At 41.0% G+C, this 18337-nt stretch overlaps 2 protein-coding genes across 9 annotated transcripts in view; one reads left to right on the top strand and one right to left on the bottom strand.

Annotated features, from left to right (window-relative positions):
• zgc:136439 (uncharacterized protein LOC678627 homolog) overlaps positions 1 to 16256 on the bottom strand; it is a 52275-nt gene extending 36019 nt beyond the window's left edge. For 2 of the 8 annotated variants that reach the window (XM_067987715.1, XM_067987712.1), the window contains exons 1-8: positions 15653 to 16162; positions 13899 to 14122; positions 12871 to 12960; positions 11940 to 12019; positions 9839 to 9954; positions 9654 to 9754; positions 9332 to 9400; positions 8594 to 8652 (exon numbers count right to left, since the gene is read on the bottom strand). In XM_067987715.1, coding sequence (XP_067843816.1) covers positions 8594 to 8652; positions 9332 to 9400; positions 9654 to 9754; positions 9839 to 9954; positions 11940 to 12019; positions 12871 to 12960; positions 13899 to 14122; positions 15653 to 15728 — 815 coding nt within the window. In that variant the 5' untranslated portion in view covers positions 15729 to 16162. Of the gene's footprint in view, positions 1 to 7473; positions 8517 to 8593; positions 8653 to 9331; positions 9401 to 9653; positions 9755 to 9838; positions 9955 to 11939; positions 12020 to 12870; positions 12961 to 13898; positions 14123 to 15652; positions 16164 to 16183 lie in introns of those variants that run through there. The other 6 variants (XM_067987716.1, XM_067987717.1, XM_067987720.1 and 3 more) reach the window with 6 other exon arrangements.
• The window catches only part of ankar (ankyrin and armadillo repeat containing), a 114004-nt gene continuing 111436 nt past the window's right edge, over positions 15770 to 18337 (top strand). The window contains exon 1 of the mRNA XM_067988177.1: positions 15770 to 16373. The gene's annotated coding sequence lies outside the window, so the exon portion shown is untranslated. The remainder of the gene's footprint in view (positions 16374 to 18337) is intronic.

Below are 18337 nucleotides of genomic sequence, written 5' to 3' on the forward strand. Positions count from 1 at the left end.
TGCGTCATCCCTCTCCTTTGTGAAGACAGATGCAAAGTATTCATTAAGAACCATACCCACATCTTCCACCTCCACACATAGTTTACCTTTTTGGTCTCTAATAGGCCCTACTCTTTCCTTAGTTATCCTCTTGCTCTTAATGTATTTATAAAACATCTTTGGGTTTTCTTTGATTTTACCTGCTAGTATTTTTCATGCCCTCTCTTTGCTTCCCTCATTTCCCTTTTAATTTCACCCCTGCACTTTGTATACTTCTCTAAGCTTTCCGTAATATTGAGTTCCCGGCGTCTATCATAGGCTTCCTTTTTCTGCCTTATCTTACCCTGAGTGCTTCTTGACATCCAGGGGGCTCTAGATTTAGCAGCCCCTCCCTTTTTCTTTGTGGGAACATGTTTACCCTGAACCCCTTGAATCAACCCTTTGAATGTCTCCCTCTGCTCTTGACACTGATTTACCTTCAAGTAGCTGTTTCCAGTTTATTTCTGCTAAATCACTTTTTAATAAAATTGGCCTTTCCCCAATTGAAAACTTTAACTCCTGCTCTGCCTTTGTCCTTTTCCATAACTATGCTAAAACTAACTTTATTATGATCACTACCACCAAAATGCTCTCCCCACTGCTACTTCTTCCACCTGCCCCTTTTCATTTCCTAGAACTAAATCCAGAATTGCCCCCCCTCATTGCAAGTCTCGCTGGGTTTGCTATATACTGGCTAAAAAAATTCTCCTGTATGCAATTTAAGAATTCTGTGCCCTCTATACCATTCACACTGTTTGTATCCCAGTTAATATTAGGGTAGTTGAAATCCCCTATTACTGCCTGATTGTTTTTGCACTTCTCAGAAATTTGCCTACATATTTGCTCCTCTATCTCCCTCTGACTGTTTGGGGGTCTATAGTACACTCCCAGTAGTGTGACTGCCCCTTTTTTGTTCTTTAGCTCAACCCATAAGGCCTCACTTGATGCTCCTTCTAAAATATCATCCCTCCTCACAACAGTAATTGTTTCTTTAACCAAAATTGCCACCCCCCTCCCCTCCTTTTTTAAGAGCGGGAGAAGCAGCTGAGAGGAGCAGATAAAGCGCGGGAGAAGGGGCTGAGAGGAGCAGATAAAGCGTGGGAGAAGGGGCTGAGAGAAGCAGATAAAGAGCGGGAGAAGGGGCTGAGAAGAGCAGATAAAGCACGGGAGAAGCGGCTGAGAGGAGCAGATAAAGCGCGGGAGAAGGGGCTGAGAGGAGCAGATAAAGCGCGGGAGAAGGGGCTGAGAGGAGCAGATAAAGAGCGGGAGAAGGGGCTGAGAAGAGCAGATAAAGCGCGGGAGAAGCGGCTGAGAGGAGCAGATAAAGAGCGGGAGAAGCGGCTGAGAAGAGCAGATAAAGCGCGGGAGAAGCGGCTGAGAGGAGCAGATAAAGCGCGGGAGAAGCGGCTGAGAGGAGCAGATAAAGCGCGGGAGAAGGGGCTGAGAGGAGCAGATAAAGAGCGGGAGAAGCGGCTGAGAAGAGCAGATAAAGAGCGGGGGAAGGGGCTGAGAAGAGCAGATAAAGCGCGGGAGAAGCGGCTGAGAGGAGCAGATAAAGCGCGGGAGAAGGGGCTGAGAGGAGCAGATAAAGCGCGGGAGAAGGGGCTGAGAGGAGCAGATAAAGCGCGGGAGAAGGGGCTGAGAGGAGCACATAAAGAGTGGGAGAAGCGGCTGAGAGGAGCAGATAAAGCGCGGGAGAAGCGGCTGAGAGGAGCAGATAAAGCGCGGGAGAAGGGGCTGAGAGGAGCAGATAAAGCGCGGGAGAAGCGGCTGAGAGGAGCAGATAAAGCGCGGGAGAAGCGGCTGAGAGGAGCAGATAAAGCGCGGGAGAAGCGGCTGAGAGGAGCAGATAAAGAGCGGGAGAAGCGGCTGAGAAGAGCAGATAAAGAGCGGGAGAAGGGGCTGAGAAGAGCAGATAAAGCGCGGGAGAAGGGGCTGAGAGGAGCAGATAAAGCGCGGGAGAAGGGGCTGAGAGGAGCAGATAAAGCGCGGGAGAAGGGGCTGAGAGGAGCACATAAAGAGTGGGAGAAGCGGCTGAGAGGAGCAGATAAAGCGCGGGAGAAGCGGCTGAGAGGAGCAGATAAAGCGCGGGAGAAGGGGCTGAGAGGAGCAGATAAAGAGCGGGAGAAGGGGCTGAGAGGAGCGGCAGAGTTCGGGGTGACGTCACCAGTCAGAAAGTGACACGGCACAGGGGAGGCAGCTGAGTGGTGAGTAGGTTCAGGTGAGTATTTCTACCATTTTACTGTAAGTAAAGTAATAAGAAAGGGAAGGTCTGCAGGTTTTATAGCAGGTAGTGTTTTTTTTTAGTGAACCTAGGTCCCTAGTATAGTTAACATTTTCTAATTTCAACATAATTTAAAAGGGGAACTAAGCTAAGGCAAGTCATGGCAGCAGACCTCGCACCCGTGATATGCCCCTCATGCAAGATGTGGGAAGTCATGGACACTACCAGTGTCCCTGCCGACCATGTGTGCAGGAAGTGTGTCCACCTGCAGCTACTGACCGATCGTATCTCGGAGCTGGAGCTGCGGGTGGATTCACTGGAGCATCCGCGATGCAGAGAAACTCGTGGATAGCACGTTTAGCGAGTTGGTCACACCGCAGGTAAAGGGTGTACAGGCAGGAAGTGAATGGGTGACCACCAGGCAGAGTAAGAGGTGCAGGCAGGTAGTGCAGGGGTCCCCTGTGGCCATCCCCCTCTCAAACAGGTATACCGTTTTGGATGCTGTTGGGGGAGATGGCTCACCAGGGGAAGGTGACAGCGGCCAGGTTCATGGCACCGTGGCTGGCTCTGCTGCACAGGAGGGCAGGAAAAAGAGTGGCAGAGCTATAGTGATAGGGGACTCGATTGTAAGGGGAAATAGACAGGCGTTTCTGCGGACGCAACCGAGACTCCAGGATGGTATGTTGCCTCCCTGGTGCAAGGGTCAGGGATGTCTCGGAGCGGCTGCAGGACATTCTGGAGGAGGAGGGTGAACAGCCAGTTGTCGTGGTGCATATAGGTACCAACGATATAGGTAAAAAACGGGATGAGGTCCTACAAGCTGAATTTAGGGAGTTAGGAGTTAAACTAAAAAGTAGGACCTCAAAGGTAGTAATCTCAGGATTGATACCGGTGCCACGGGCTGGTCAGAGTAGGAATGACAGGATAGCTAGGATGAATACGTGGCTTGAGAGATGGTGCAAGAGGGAGGGATTCAAATTCCTGGGCCATTGGAACCGGTTCTGGGGGAGGTGGGACCAGTACAAATTGGACGGTCTGCATCTGGGCAGGACTGGAACCAATGTCCTAGGGGGAGTGTTTGCTAGTGCTGTTGGGGAGGGTTTAAACTAATGTGGCAGGGGGATGGGAACCGATGCAGGAAGTCAGTGGGAAGTAAAGTGGTGACAGAAACAAAAGGCAGTAAGGGAGAGTGTACAAAACATGACCGGACAGATGGTCTGAGAAAGCAGGGCAAAGACCAAGGGAAGTCGAGATTAAACTGCATTTATTTCAATGCAAGAAGTCTGATGGGCAAGGCAGATGAACTCAGGGCATGGATGGGTACATGGGACTGGGATGTTATAGCTATTACTGAAACATGGCTAAGGGAGGGGCAGGACTGGCAGCTCAATGTTCCAGGGTACAGATGCTATAGGAAAGATAGAGCAGGAGGTAAGAGAGGAGGGGGAGTTGCGTTCTTGATTAGGGAGAACATCACGGCAGTAGTGAGAGGGGATATATCCGAGGGTTCGCCCACTGAGTCTATATGGGTAGAACTGAAAAATAAGAAGGGAGAGATCACTTTGATAGGATTGTACTACAGACCCCCAAATAGTCAACGGGAAATTGAGGAGCAAACATGTAAGGAGATTACAGACAGCTGCAAGAAAAATAGGGTGGTAATAGTAGGGGACTTTAACTTTCGCAACATTGACTGGGACAGCCATAGCATTAGGGGCTTGGATGGAGAGAAATTTGTTGAGTGTATTCAGGAGGAATTTCTCATTCAGTATGTGGATGGCCCGACTAGAGAGGGGGCAAAACTTGACCTCCTCTTGGGAAATAAGGAAGGGCAGGTGACAGAAGTGTTAGTGAGGGATCACTTTGGGACCAGTGATCATAATTCCATTAGTTTTAAGATAGCTATGGAGAATGATAGGTCTGGCCCAAAAGTTAAAATTCTAAATTGGGGAAAGGCCAATTTTGATGGTATTAGACAGGAACTTTCAGAAGTTGATTGGGAGAGTCTGTTGGCAGGCAAAGGGATGTCTGGTAAGTGGGAGGCTTTCAAAAGTCTGTTAACCAGGGTTCAGGGTAAGCACATTCCTTATAAAGTGAAGGGCAAGGCTGGTAGAAGTAGGGAACCTTGGATGACTCGGGAGATTGAGGCCCTAGTCAAAAAGAAGAAGGAGGCATATGACATGCATAGGCAGCTGGGATCAAGTGGATCCCTTGAAGAGTATAGAGATTGCCGGAGTAGAGTTAAGAGAGAAATCAGGAGGGCAAAAAGGGGACATGAGATTGCTTTGGCAGATAAGGCAAAGGAGAATCCAAAGAGCTTCTACAAATACATAAAGGGCAAAAGAGTAACTAGGGAGAGAGTAGGGCCTCTTAAGGATCAACAAGGTCATCTATGTGCGGAACCACAAGAGATGGGTGAGATCCTAAATGAATATTTCACATCGGTATTTATGGTTGAGAAAGGCATGGATGTTAGGGAACTTGGGGAAATAAATAGTGATGTCTTGAGGAGTGTACATATTACAGAGAGGGAGGTGCTGGAAGTCTTAACGCGCATCAAGGTAGATAAATCTCCGTGACCTGATGAAATGTATCCCAGGACGTCATGGGAGGTTAGGGAGGAAATTGCGGGTCCCCTAGCAGAGATATTTGAATCATCCACCGCTACAGGTGAGGTGCCTGAAGATTGGAGGGTAGCAAATGTTGTGCCTTTGTTTAAGAAGGGCAGCAGGGAAAAGCCTGGGAACTGTAGTGGGTAAGTTGTTAGAGGGTATTCTGAGAGAGGATCTACAGGCATTTGGAGAGGCAGGGACTGATTAGGAACAGTCAGCATGGTTTTGTGAGAGGAAAATCATGTCTCACGAATTTGATTGAGTTTTTTGAAGGGGTAACCAAGAAGATAGATGAGGGCTGTGCAGTAGACGTGGTCTACATGGACTTCAGCAAAGCATTTGACAAGGTACCACATGGTAGGTTGTTACGTAAGGTTAAATCTCATGGGATCCAAGGTGAGGTAGCCAATTGGATACAAAATTGGATTGACGACAGAAGACAGAGGGTGGTTGTAGAGGGTTGTTTTTCAAACTGGAGGCCTGTGACCAGCGGTGTGCCTCAGGGATCGGTGCTGGGTCCGCTGTTATTTGTTATTTATATTAATGATTTGGATGAGAATTTAGGAAGCATGGTTAGTAAGTTTGCAGATGACACCAAGATTGGTGGCATTGTGGACAGTGAAGAAGGTTATCTAGGATTGCAACGGGATCTTGATAAATTGGGCCAGTGGGCCGATGAATGGCAGATGGAGTTTAATTTAGATAAATGTGAGGTGATGCATTTTGGTAGATCGAATCGGGCCAGGACCTACTCCATAATGGTAGGGCGTTGGGGAGAGTTATAAAACAAAGAGATCTAGGAGTACAGGTTCATAGCTCCTTGAAAGTGGAGTCACAGGTGGATAGGGTGGTGAAGAAGGCATTCAGCATGCTTGGTTTCATTGGTCAGAACATTGAATACAGGAGTTGGGATGTCTTGTTGAAGTTGTACAAGACATTAGTAAGGCCACACTTGGAATACTGTGTACAGTTCTGGTCACCCTATTATAGAAAGGATATTATTAAACTAGAAAGAGTGCAGAAAAGATTTACTAGGATGCTACCGGGACTTGATGGTTTGACTTATAGGGAGAGGTTGGATAGACTGAGACTTTTTTCCCTGGAGAGTAGGAGGTTTAGGGGTGATCTTATAGAAGTCTATAAAATAATGAGGGGCATAGATAAGGTAGATAGTCAAAATCTTTTCCCAAAGGTAGGGGGGTCTATAACGAGGGAGCATAGATTTAAGGTGAGAGGGGAGAGATACAAAAGGGTCCAGAGGGGCAATTTTTTCACTCAAAGGGTGGTGAGTGTCTGGAACGAGCTGCCAGAGGCAGTAGTAGAGGCGGGTACAATTTTGTCTTTTAAAAAGCATTTGGACAGTTACATGGGTAAAATGGGTATAGAGGGATATGGGCCAAGTGCAGGCAATTGGGACTAGCTTAGTGGTATAAACTGGGCGACATGGACATGTTGGGCCGAAGGGCCTGTTTCCATGTTGTAAACTTCTATGATTCTATCCTCTCTACTGCGTCTGAAAACCCTGTAACCAGGGACGTTGAGCTGCCAGTCCTGCCCCTCTTTAAGCCATGTTTCTGTAATAGTTAAGATATCATACTACCACCTGTCTATCTGTGCCTTCAGCTCATCCTATTATTTCCTATACTCCTTGCATTGAGATAAATACATTTAAGGACTGCCAAACTCCTCTGTTGTTTATTTTCTAACCTTCGTTCCCTCTGCCTTCCAGACTCACTCACTAATTTTCTGCCTTCCATTTCCAGTTCTGACTTTATCCCATCTGAATCCACACTCAGGTTCCCATCCCCCTGCCAAGCGAGTTTAAACCCTCCCCGACAGCACTAGCAAACCTCCCCACAAGGATATTGGTCCCGGCCCTGTTGAGGTGCAACTTGTCCGGCTTGTATAGGTCCCACCTCCCCCAGAACCGGTCCCAATGCCCCAGGAATCTAAATCCCTCCCCCTTGCACCACCTTTGCAACCACGCTTTCATCTGCTCTATCCTCCTATTTCCATTCTCACTAGCACGTGGCACTGGGAGTAATCCGGAGATTACTACCTTTGAGGTCCTGCTTTTTAATCTTTTTCCTAACTTCTTAAGCTCTGCCTGCAGGACCTCATCCCTCTTTCTACCTATGTTGTTGGTCCCGATATGGACCACAACCTCTGGCTGTTCACCCTCCCCCCTCAGAATGTTCTGCAATCGCTCAGTGACATCCATGACCCTGACACCAGGGAGGAAACATACCATCCTGGAATCACGCCTGCGGCCACAGAAACACCTATCTGCTTCCCTAACTATGGAATCTCCTACTTCTTCTCTTGCTTCAAATCCAGATGGACATTGAAAGAAAAAAAGAGCAAAGACAGCACAAATACTGCATTACGATTCTATCTGCTCTAAGTATTTTTGCATGAAACTTAATGAGGCTGGCCCATACATGTTATGCATACCTGAAACACTAAATGCACTTCCCCACTGCATTGTACTACTCTGCATGCTAAATAGTGGTAAAATGTATTTCAATAGTTACAAGTAGTCAAGCACCAAAAATTATATTTCAGAAATATAATTTATTTCCAACAAAGATTCAAATTCCAAATCTACTTTGTTTGTTTGATACAAATGATTATTTAAAATTAGAAAGAAAATGAACTTTGTTGATATGACTTAATGAACCTCAATTCCAGAATTCCTCCAATCAATTTAGCTTGAAGAATTTACAAATAAGTATAGAGTGAATTTTAATTTTTAAAATACTACCACTGATGTCACACAAGCATGAAATCAGTGCCAAAATGTTATCTCTGCAATTCAAGTTTCATAATAGTAACTTTAAAAAAGCCAAGTTTTTTTTCAAATTTATATATTGTTATAACACAACTGTGACATCCTTATAACTGTTAGAAATTTACAGTATAGAAAAAGACCATTCAATCCATCGTGTCTGTGGACCCTTTGCTAGAGCAATACAAACTAATTCCACTGTACTGCTCTCCCCATATGATGCATATGAGCACTGTAACTCTGAACAGCAAATGCAGGATAATCTGCCTTCACCATTTTAGCGTATTCTCTAAAGAGACTACCATATAAATGATTTAAATTCCAAACCTCTTGTGGCTGCATCATTCAAAAAGAATAAGTATTTCTTGTAGGACCATGTTGTACCTGAACTTTCATGGGGACATTACCTTAGTAATGAGATGCCCTAATTTATTGTTAGTTGTACTATCACTGATCTACCAAACAAAATACATTACAGTTTCAATTTAAGCAGGATGAGAAGTCTACTGCTGTGCATTTCTGGTTAGTATATACTCAATCTTACCATAGTAGGATATGAAATTTGTTTTTAAACAGTAATTCAGAACATATCTCTGTCAGGTATTGGGAATTAAATGCATGGTTCCAGAGGTTTTCCTTTGTTTTCACCATTATCCAGCTCATCTTAGAAAGCATTAACAAAAAGGAAATGTGTACAGATACTGTACAAAGCCTGTTCACCACAGCTTTGTTTTAAAATTGATCTGAATGACTAGTAACTTTCCAATCAGATTATGTATCTAGACATTTCTGGAAATATTTAATACAGTCAACATAAGATGGAAGATTTCCAACATCAAATCGGCCAGATGCATTATGAACAAACACTGGTTTCCTGCAATACAAAAAGAAAATAAATAGTATATAGCAGAAAATTAAAAGTAAAATGTTAGTTCCTTGAAACACTCTCACCTTGAGTAGACCCAACATAAGAAGTTTCCGGGTGCGTCCTTCTCTTCCAAAGGTGAATTCTATCAAAAATAAAACCCTTCTTTGAAACAAAATTTATATAAGCTGCTGAAATAAACACTAAATTTTAATATCTTGTCAAGAAATTATACATATGGATCAAATCTGTAAAGTGGGTGAAAGGAAAATAGTACATTGGAACTTTTGGGTCAGTTGGACAAATTCATGTAGGTGCCACCAGTATGCTAAATCGACAAGCAGTTTGCAGCACATTCTATCCAAGCATGTAATTCCAAAATAGTCTACCCTACCTGTATCACAAGAGTGACTACATTTCAAAAATAATTCATTGGCTGTGAAGCGTTTGGGACATGCTGTGTATATGAAAGATGCTATATAATGCAAGTTCTTTGTTTCTATATCAAAATGCAGTCCATGGTACAGAATTCCAAATTAAAGCAGAACATTTAAATACAAGATACTGATCAAATGTATACATAATCAATCCACTACTAAATCCTACACAGGAGACAGTAGGATAATGTAGAAAATGATCGTTTGCATAAAATGTTTAAATGCTGAATTAATAACTAAATGGGCCATGGTACAATTATTCATTCATTTGCTAATATTTCCTAATGTTTGAAGTCCTGATCCAGTTGTAACATTTCCTGATAATCTAGTTAGGCTTTTTTCTAAAAAAGCAGAGTTTAATGTAACTCAATACCAACAAACCCTTACCTGCTTTTCTTGAAGAAATGTTTCAATCAAAGGAACTGTATTTTTTGAGTATATATAGAAACATGGGCACTGGAAGACAGAAAATTGTACTAGATTCTTAGTTTAGATTAATATTCCTCAATACAAGTAGTATATAATGTGATAAAAAGTTTATCCAAAAGAAACCAAATACCAGAACAAGTTACTTCAACAACAAGACTCTGCTTTAGTGTGAAGTAATGCTTTTGAAATAACTTGTTCCAATATTAGATTTTTTTCTATAAAAGAAAAAGGTACATTATGTGATCAAGAAATGTCAGTTAAGAAAAAGTAAAAATCTTACTGCTCTGCGAGATGTTGTTTCAGTAGAACTGGGTTTTTCTTTAAATGCAGTGATTTGGAACTTTTCATCAATTTCTAAAATGCCAAACTTTGTAGTTTCTGCTGAAAGGAAAAGTTATGTTAGATTGTTTACCCCAAAGATCAGTTTAAGAAAGAAAGGAGTTTTGTAATACATTTTGGATTGACCTTCATCTTTGCAAAGGTAAGACAGAACCAAACTGCTGTCACAATTAATCTTCTGCAGCTCAGCAAATTTTGCAAGGACATCAGAGAGGCTGAAGTCTTCGTAGAACAGAGTGTCCCTGAGGAAAATAAATATTGTCAAAATGGTAGCCAAAACATACAATAAGTTATCATAACTCCTTTCAACACAGCAGGTTCAATATATACTGGTGTGCCTTTGTCACCTCCAGACTCAACTATTCCAAAATTCTGCCATTCTCCACCCTCCATAAATTTCAGCTCATCCTAAACTCTGCTGCCCTTTTGTAAACACGCACAAGTCCCGCTCACCCATCACCCCATCCTTGCTGACCTGCATTGGCTCCCAGTCCGCCAATGCCTCCAATTGAAAATTCTCATCCTCATATTTAAATCCTTTCATGGCCCATTCCCTCCCTATCTCTGTAACCTCCAGCCCTACAACTCCCATCCGCTTACAAAAGTCTCCGTTCCTCTGACTTTGGCTTCTTATGCATGCCCCACCATTGATGGCTGTGGCTTTAGCCCCCGGGGCCCATGCTTTGGAGTTCCATCCCTTAAATCCTTCTGCCTCTCCACTTCCCTTTCCTCCTTTAAGGCCATCCTTAAAACCCATCTCTTTGACTAAGCTTTTGGTACCACCTAACTATCTCCTCGGCATCCATTTATTTTTGACAACGCCTCTGAAGCAGCTTGGGATAATATTTTTCTATGTTAAAGCTCTATAGAAATGCAAGCTGCTGTTGTTATGAACTCTTTGTAAATTGTTTAATCGCCTGGGAGGGAAATCATGGAAATTTCAGCGCAAGAGGCCATTCAACACATTCTTGTGGTAGTGCCACATCCGCATCAGAGCTATCCAATCCCTGTACTTTCTCCTTACTCTTTAATATTTTTCCTCTTCATTTAATCTTAAATTAAATGATTATTATGATTGACTTGGAGTCAACATTCAAAGTATTCCATACGCATAACACTTTGCATGACAACATTTCTTCTAACCTCTCATGCTTTTAGTATCAATCTTAAATTTATGCTCCTTGTCATCAATTCACCAACCAGTGGAAATAATCTTTCATTATTTATCCTCTCAAACCCTTCAAAACTTTCCATACTTCTATTGGACCCCCACCACCTCCACCTTAACCACCTCTACTTTGGTGAATACAGTTCTAGTTTTTCAAGTCTCCCTTCATGTATAGGATATATGTTCTCATCCCAGGTAATCATAGGTATGCTTAAAAGGAAAACTTTTAAGTTTCCAAAAGAAATTGAGTATAAACTACATGAGATTAATTATTTTTTTCAAGTTTGATACTCTAATTCAGACTACAGCCAAAAACAACGTTGGCAGACTTTAGAAAAAACACTGGAGTTTTATGAAAAGTTATCAGATAGATTAAATGAGAAGCAAAATCTGGAAAATTGAAATAAAATGCATTTTTAAAGGACTATTTAAATGATAGGTGTGGTAAGGACACATATGCTTGAGAAAGGGCGAATTGTAGCAAGACCATAATGGGAGAATAAGGAAATTGAAATTAATGGCCAAGCAAAAATATTTTTAAAAACATAGAGAATCAAAAAGTAGTGAACACTGGAAGTCATCTAAAAGTCAACGAGGAGGATTAGAACAAGCAAAGTTAAAAGGATGAATAATGAAACAGAATAGTAGATTGTGGATAGCAGCCAAAAGGATGCTATTTTTAAGCTATGCACATAGTCGACATAGGGATAAAGACCAGACAGGTCCTTTAAAGGATAAGCTGGGAAGAAGCAATATAAAAGAAACTGCAGGTTGATGAATTATTCTCTATTCTTTCTTCGAATCATTTATTACAGACTGCTGCTATTACCAGTTAATGCTTGCTACCTCATGAGCTACAGAGAATCTTCTTAAAGCTACTGAATAATTCAATGGTACAATTGAATATCCTTTCTATTTAAAAGTTTATTTTTTAATTTACTATATATACACAAACTTTTTACAATCTATAACTTAAATATTGTATATTTTAAGCAGTTTTAAAACCTTGACCAGCTATTATACTCATATCCTTTGCTACCTATTTATATTGTTGCTTACCCGCCTAGGACCAATACATGATCATTGATGTTAAACTGAGTAATGGCAAGCTGAAGACAAGCGATAGCACCCAACCGTTCCTATGGGGAGAAAAAGTTAATTTCTTAACTGTTCGGATCACTGAATTATGGCTTTTACTTAAGTTTAAATAACTCCATTTGTAAAATGAGTATAATATAAACTGTTTTATTCCCCAAGTTTTAAATACATAGAGCTGTTAATAAATTAAAATTCTATAAAGATAGAGACACCCCCTCCTACCTCCTTTCCCTCTCTCTCTGGAAGGTTTCCTGCACAATAGTTTTGGTTGAGGTTTAAGCAAAATTCTTTTTTAATTGTACTTAAACTTAAAACTTACAGCTGCTCTATACAAGTATTGAAAGCAATCCAATGTCAGATGTCAGCATGCTCCTTTCATTACAATGACTATCTCCAATCAAGAAAGCTATCCTCCTTTAGCATACAGTAACAAGCTTGTAACTACAACATTCAGTTATTTAGGACAGTAAAACTAAACCAAATCATGTGATACAGCCACAAATCCTTGCATCAAGAAATAACACTCAAATCAGTAAAATAATATAGGAATGTGTTTCAAGGCAGTAATGGTTGATGGCTCAGATGATATCAATAAACCGCCGAAGGTTCAATCTTGGTTTATAATCATATCTGAACAACTCGATCCGTTACAGCTTTGTAACGTTCTAAGTGTTATCTGTACACTGGTATGAAATAAAAATTGGAAACTAAAGTGAATAATAGCACTTACAGATCTTTTATTAATAAAGAATTTTACTTCTAACATTGCTAATATTCACATTTTCTGAACTTTTACAAATTCATTAAACATAAAAAATGTTAACCAGCCAAAGTTTAACTGTGTTTAGAGATCAATTGTAATTTTCACTAATGGTCTAAGCTGGACACTCACCTCATTACTTCTCGTTCCATCATTTAGGACTTTAACTAGTCTGAACTTCTTTGCCCAGTCTTCAAACTTCTCATAGTAGAGATCATTTGTCTGCAAAGATCATTATTAGTTAGCAATTATTAACATATCTGTGAGAGCGATATCTTGGCAGTGTCCACTAGTTATATGCTTTAAAAGACAGTTTGAATTGACCAATTTTCTTCGTAAAAAAGTGAAAATAGATTAAAACTACACAAGTTCAATTTTTAATTCTGTACCTCCCAAATCAAAAAAATTCCAGCATATTTGCTTTCTTCTGCAGACTTTGTGGACAGCCGAATGAGAAAAAGACCTTTACTGGGAATTAAATTAGTGATACTGTTTAAAAGTCACCCAAACCACAAGAAAGGATGAGTCCATTTCTTCCCCATCACCCCTCGTATATATTTTTAAGCACAAAATTATTGTGAGTACAGACATTTGGGCATACATTTTCAATCCTGTGTCAAAAATCGTATAATGACAAAAACTTTAAATTTTAAAAAAAAATCTATAAACTAACACAGTATTTCAATACTACTCTAGAACTGAGACATGAGGCCTTCCCACTTCTGATTGACAATTTTTTAAAGCTGGATCTGGTACCATCCACTATCAAAACTACATGGTTAGCAGCACTGTTAAACTGGAGGCCTTTATATGCTTTTTCTTATTGGCAGAGAGGTGTTAAAAATCTGGCAGTTGGTGCTCCTTTTTCTGTTCAGTTTAAATATACTTATCTACTACATACAATGCAAAATCCCAGCACCAACACGCACACAGAGCAAAAAATAAATAAAATAACATCAAATGTAACAAAAAAACTATTGCAACAAGTTTTATAACTCAAAAACTTATTTATGCCAATGTGAAATATATAAAATGGAAAAGCTTTTTTTTCAAAAACAGTAATCTTAGATTCCAGGAGAATTGTAGCTGAACATTTGGAGCCAGGTCAGAAAATTTAACTTGTGCAGTTTTCTAAAGGAAAGATCAAAATGTAGACATACAATAACGTAAACCGAATCAATAGAGTTGATCTTGTCTATTGCTGCCATCCAATGACTGATAAGCGCCCGATGTCCTACTGGTAGAAGGGGCTTGGGGATGCCATGGAGATGCTTGAAATCTCCACTGGTATCATTCTGTAGATCACGATTCAACCTTGTACCATAGCCAGCAGCCAGAATAATAGCCTTCATAATATCAATACTTTCTTGTGCAGTATAACCTGCTGGAGAAACATTGTCATGCGATTTTACCAACATATTAAACAATGTACAGATTTTCCTTCCTCAAAGGAGAACTCCAGGGTTTTATTCGATAATGGCCTTGTCCTACATACTGTCGTCCCATTTTACCTTCTGTCTATTTAATATAAAAATTAATCTTTCAATGTGTGACTGGCCTCTTGATCCACATTGAAGGTCTAGGATGCAGCCATCATACAACCTAATCCTGGAGTATCCTTTAAAATGAACAGAAGCATAAAGATTGGAAAGTTATTTTTAAAATACACAGAAAGCAATCAGTATTTGATTCTTAATAAATACAAAACGGTCACACCAAGGTATCATGAGAATGTTCTCCACATGGAACATTCTCCTGTTTAAACTTACTAGTTTTTAGGAAGGTAAATTTTCATACAGTGAACAAAAAGCAATCTAGTTTATGTCACAAGTAAAAGCAGTATTAAAATTTACACAAATTTATGCAAAAAGCACCAGTCACTCCAAATGAACATCAACAAGCAAACCTTAAGCACCAGCTAATAACATCTGCAACTTGGTGGCCTTTTGAAACTAAAATATCACAATGTCTTTTGAAGCTACAGTCTCCAATTTGCACACAGTATTGCTTTAATCTATACAAGATTAGAATAACTTTTCACTTATAGCCAAACGCCATGCAAATGTATATGATTAAAATGCCATGTTTTGGGAATCCTTTAAAGTAAGAACGTGTGCCAGCTACCCAAACTCTCAGACTTTCAATCCAGGGTATGAGAGCAGGAGATTCAACAGCAGAGCATCCATTCAAAAGGTAACTCAGTGAAGTCTTATCAAAGCAAGTCCTTGTAGAGTGAAAGGAAATCACCATCTGTAGGGCTCTACAGTCATTTTGTGATCATGATAACAATGTAGGAATATTCTGATGTTAATTAATTGTGAGTGGGTAAAGTGTGCTTCACACAGATGCCAAAGAATAACTAGGAATGAAGTACTGGATTGTACGTCCCTATTGCTTTGGGTCTGAGTTGAAAGCCAACTCAGATAGATGCAATTAAATTGTATCTCTCTGACAGCTATAAAATTCTAAAGTGAAACAAGTTTTTCAGTCTCAATCTAATTTGGCTCAAACTGACAATCTCACTCAGGCCAGAAAAATGGCTAGATGGGAAAACGAAGTATCACAGATGCCACATGGGATGGTCCAGTAAGGTAGGCATTAACAGAGAAGGAAAATGCACATTTATATTATAAATGCTTTCCCATCTAGCAACCTTAATAGAAATAACAATGCACCCACACTAAAAATAACCAATTCTACTTTAGTTGCTATTTCTTCCTCTCCCTCTTACACCTTCACCAAACATATGTGGGCTATATTAACATCACTGAATGGCATCTGGGACTGCCTTGGATGTCAATCAGTGTCACAAACAGGAAGATCAAGGTCCCCCGATGGCTCAGTGAGTTTGTCCTGTAAGTAGCTGAGAGAGATGGACCAACTACAGGATGAAATCCAGTCAACGCGGAGTTACCTGATCTCAGCTGAGTGGTAGGAGGACAACAAATGGCCTCAGCATCTGAACTTAAGGGGGCGGGGCGGTCCAACATTAGGGTTAGTCATTATGATCAGGGTTAGATGAAGAAGAGTCTCGTGTGCATAGACCAGATGGGCCGAATGGCCAGTTTCTGTGCTGTACACTCGGTGCAACAGTAAAACAGCCTGCTGACATATGTAAAGGATCACGGATTAATGGTCAGTCGGGCGAGATACCAGAGGGCAAACGGAGTTTAGTGAACTGCGACCAAGCAAGCAGTGAAGACTCGAGGACAGGGAAACATGGCATGTAAACAACAACAAAAAACAACCGGGAATGGAGCGTCCATCCGGCACACAGCCGAAACCGGCAGTGAGGATCTTCCTCGGCCCGGCCACTAAATGAGCAGCTCTCGGCAGGAGGGAGGCTGGAAACGGGAACTCGGGGTCAGTGTCTCCCGGTCTCCACCCCCGCAGACCATTCAAAGTCTATTGAATGCGGTGCAGTATTCCGGGCACCGAGTTTTACCTTCGAGCCCGGATTCACCGAGTGCCCCCGGGACACCCTCCGCCGCGCCAGGAACCGGAAACCGCCGCTTGGCCCCAGAGGCTCATGGTCACTCGTTCGGCCGCATTGACCGGTGTTGTCAAGGAGACGGCGTCCGGTCTCCGCGGGTCCGCTCCGCTCGTCAGTAACGGACAAGGAGAAGCAAGAGCTGGTACGGCCATCAACACCATCGGTCTCACCGGCACTCTTATCAGCTCCACTGACACTTTATCAACCTTCTTGACACTCTACCAACTTCAGCATAACTATACTAACCTGTGACACTGTACTAACTTCAGTATAACTATACTAACCTATGACACTGTACTAACTTCAGTATAACTATACTAACCTGTGACACTCTACTAACTTCAGTATAACTGTACTAACCTGTGACACTCTACTAACTTCAGTATAACTATACGAACCTGTGACACTCTACCAACTTCAGAATAACTATACTAAACTGTGACACTCTACTAACTTCAGTATAATCGTACTAACCTGTGACACTCTACTAACTTCAGTATAACTGTACTAACCTGTGACACTCTACTAACTGCAGTATAACTATACTAAACTGTGACACTCTACCAACTTCAGTATAACTATACTAAACTGTGACACTCTACCAACTTCAGTATAATCGTACTAACCTGTGACACTCTACTAACTTCAGAATAACTATACTAACCTGTGACACTCTACTAACTTCAGTATAACTATACTAAACTGTGACACTCTACCAACTTCAGTATAATCGTACTAACCTGTGACACTCTACTAACTGCAGTATAACTATACTAAACTGTGACAGTCTACCAACTTCAGTATAATCGTACTAACCTGTGACACTCTACCAACTTCAGTATAACTATACTAACCTGTGACACTCTACCAACTTCAGTATAACTATACTAACCTGTGACACTCTACTAACTTCAGAATAACTATACTAATCTGTGATACTCTACCAACTTCAGTATAATCGTACTAACCTGTGACAGTCTATCAACTTCAGAATAACTATACTAACCTGTGACACACTACCAACTTCAGAATAACTATACTAACCTGTGACACTCTACTAACTTCAGAATAACTATACTAACCTGTGACACTCTACTAACTTCAGTATAACTATACTAAACTGTGACACTCTACCAACTTCAGAATAACTATACTAACCTGTGACACTCTACCAACTTCAGTATAACTATACTAACCCGTGACACTCTACTAACTTCAGTATAACTATACTAACCTGTGACAGTCTACCAACTTCAGTATAATCGTACTAACCTGTGACACTCTACCAACTTCAGTATAACTATACTAACCTGTGACACTCTACTAACTTCAGTATAACTATACTAAACTGTGACACTCTACCAACTTCAGTATAATCGTACTAACCTGTGACAGTCTATCAACTTCAGAATAACTATACTAACCTGTGACACTCTACCAACTTCAGAATAACTATACTAACCTGTGACACTCTACTAACTTCAGAATAACTATACTAACCTGTGACACTCTACTAACTTCAGTATAACTATACTAAACTGTGACACTCTACCAACTTCAGAATAACTATACTAACCTGTGACACTCTACCAACTTCAGTATAACTATACTAACCCATGAGACTCTACTAACTTCAGTATAACTATACTTACCTGTGACAGTCTACCAACTTCAGTATAATCGTACTAACCTGTGACACTCTACCAACTTCAGTATAACTATACTAACCCGTGACACTCTACTAACTTCAGTATAACTATACTAACCTGTGACAGTCTACCAACTTCAGTATAATCGTACTAACCTGTGACACTCTACTAACTTCAGAATAACGATACTAATCTGTGATACTCTACCAACTTCAGTATAATCGTACTAACCTGTGACACTCTACCAACTTCAGAATAACTATACTAACCTGTGACACTCTACTAACTTCAGTATAACTATACTAACCTGTGACAGTCTACCAACTTCAGTATAATCGTACTAACCTGTGACACTCTACCAACTTCAGTATAACTATACTAACCTGTGACACTCTACCAACTTCAGTATAACTATACTAACCTGTGACACTCTACTAACTTCAGAATAACTATACTA

Source organism: Heptranchias perlo, chromosome 7 (genome assembly GCF_035084215.1).
Source record: "Heptranchias perlo isolate sHepPer1 chromosome 7, sHepPer1.hap1, whole genome shotgun sequence".
Taxonomy (NCBI): Eukaryota; Metazoa; Chordata; class Chondrichthyes; order Hexanchiformes; family Hexanchidae; genus Heptranchias; species Heptranchias perlo.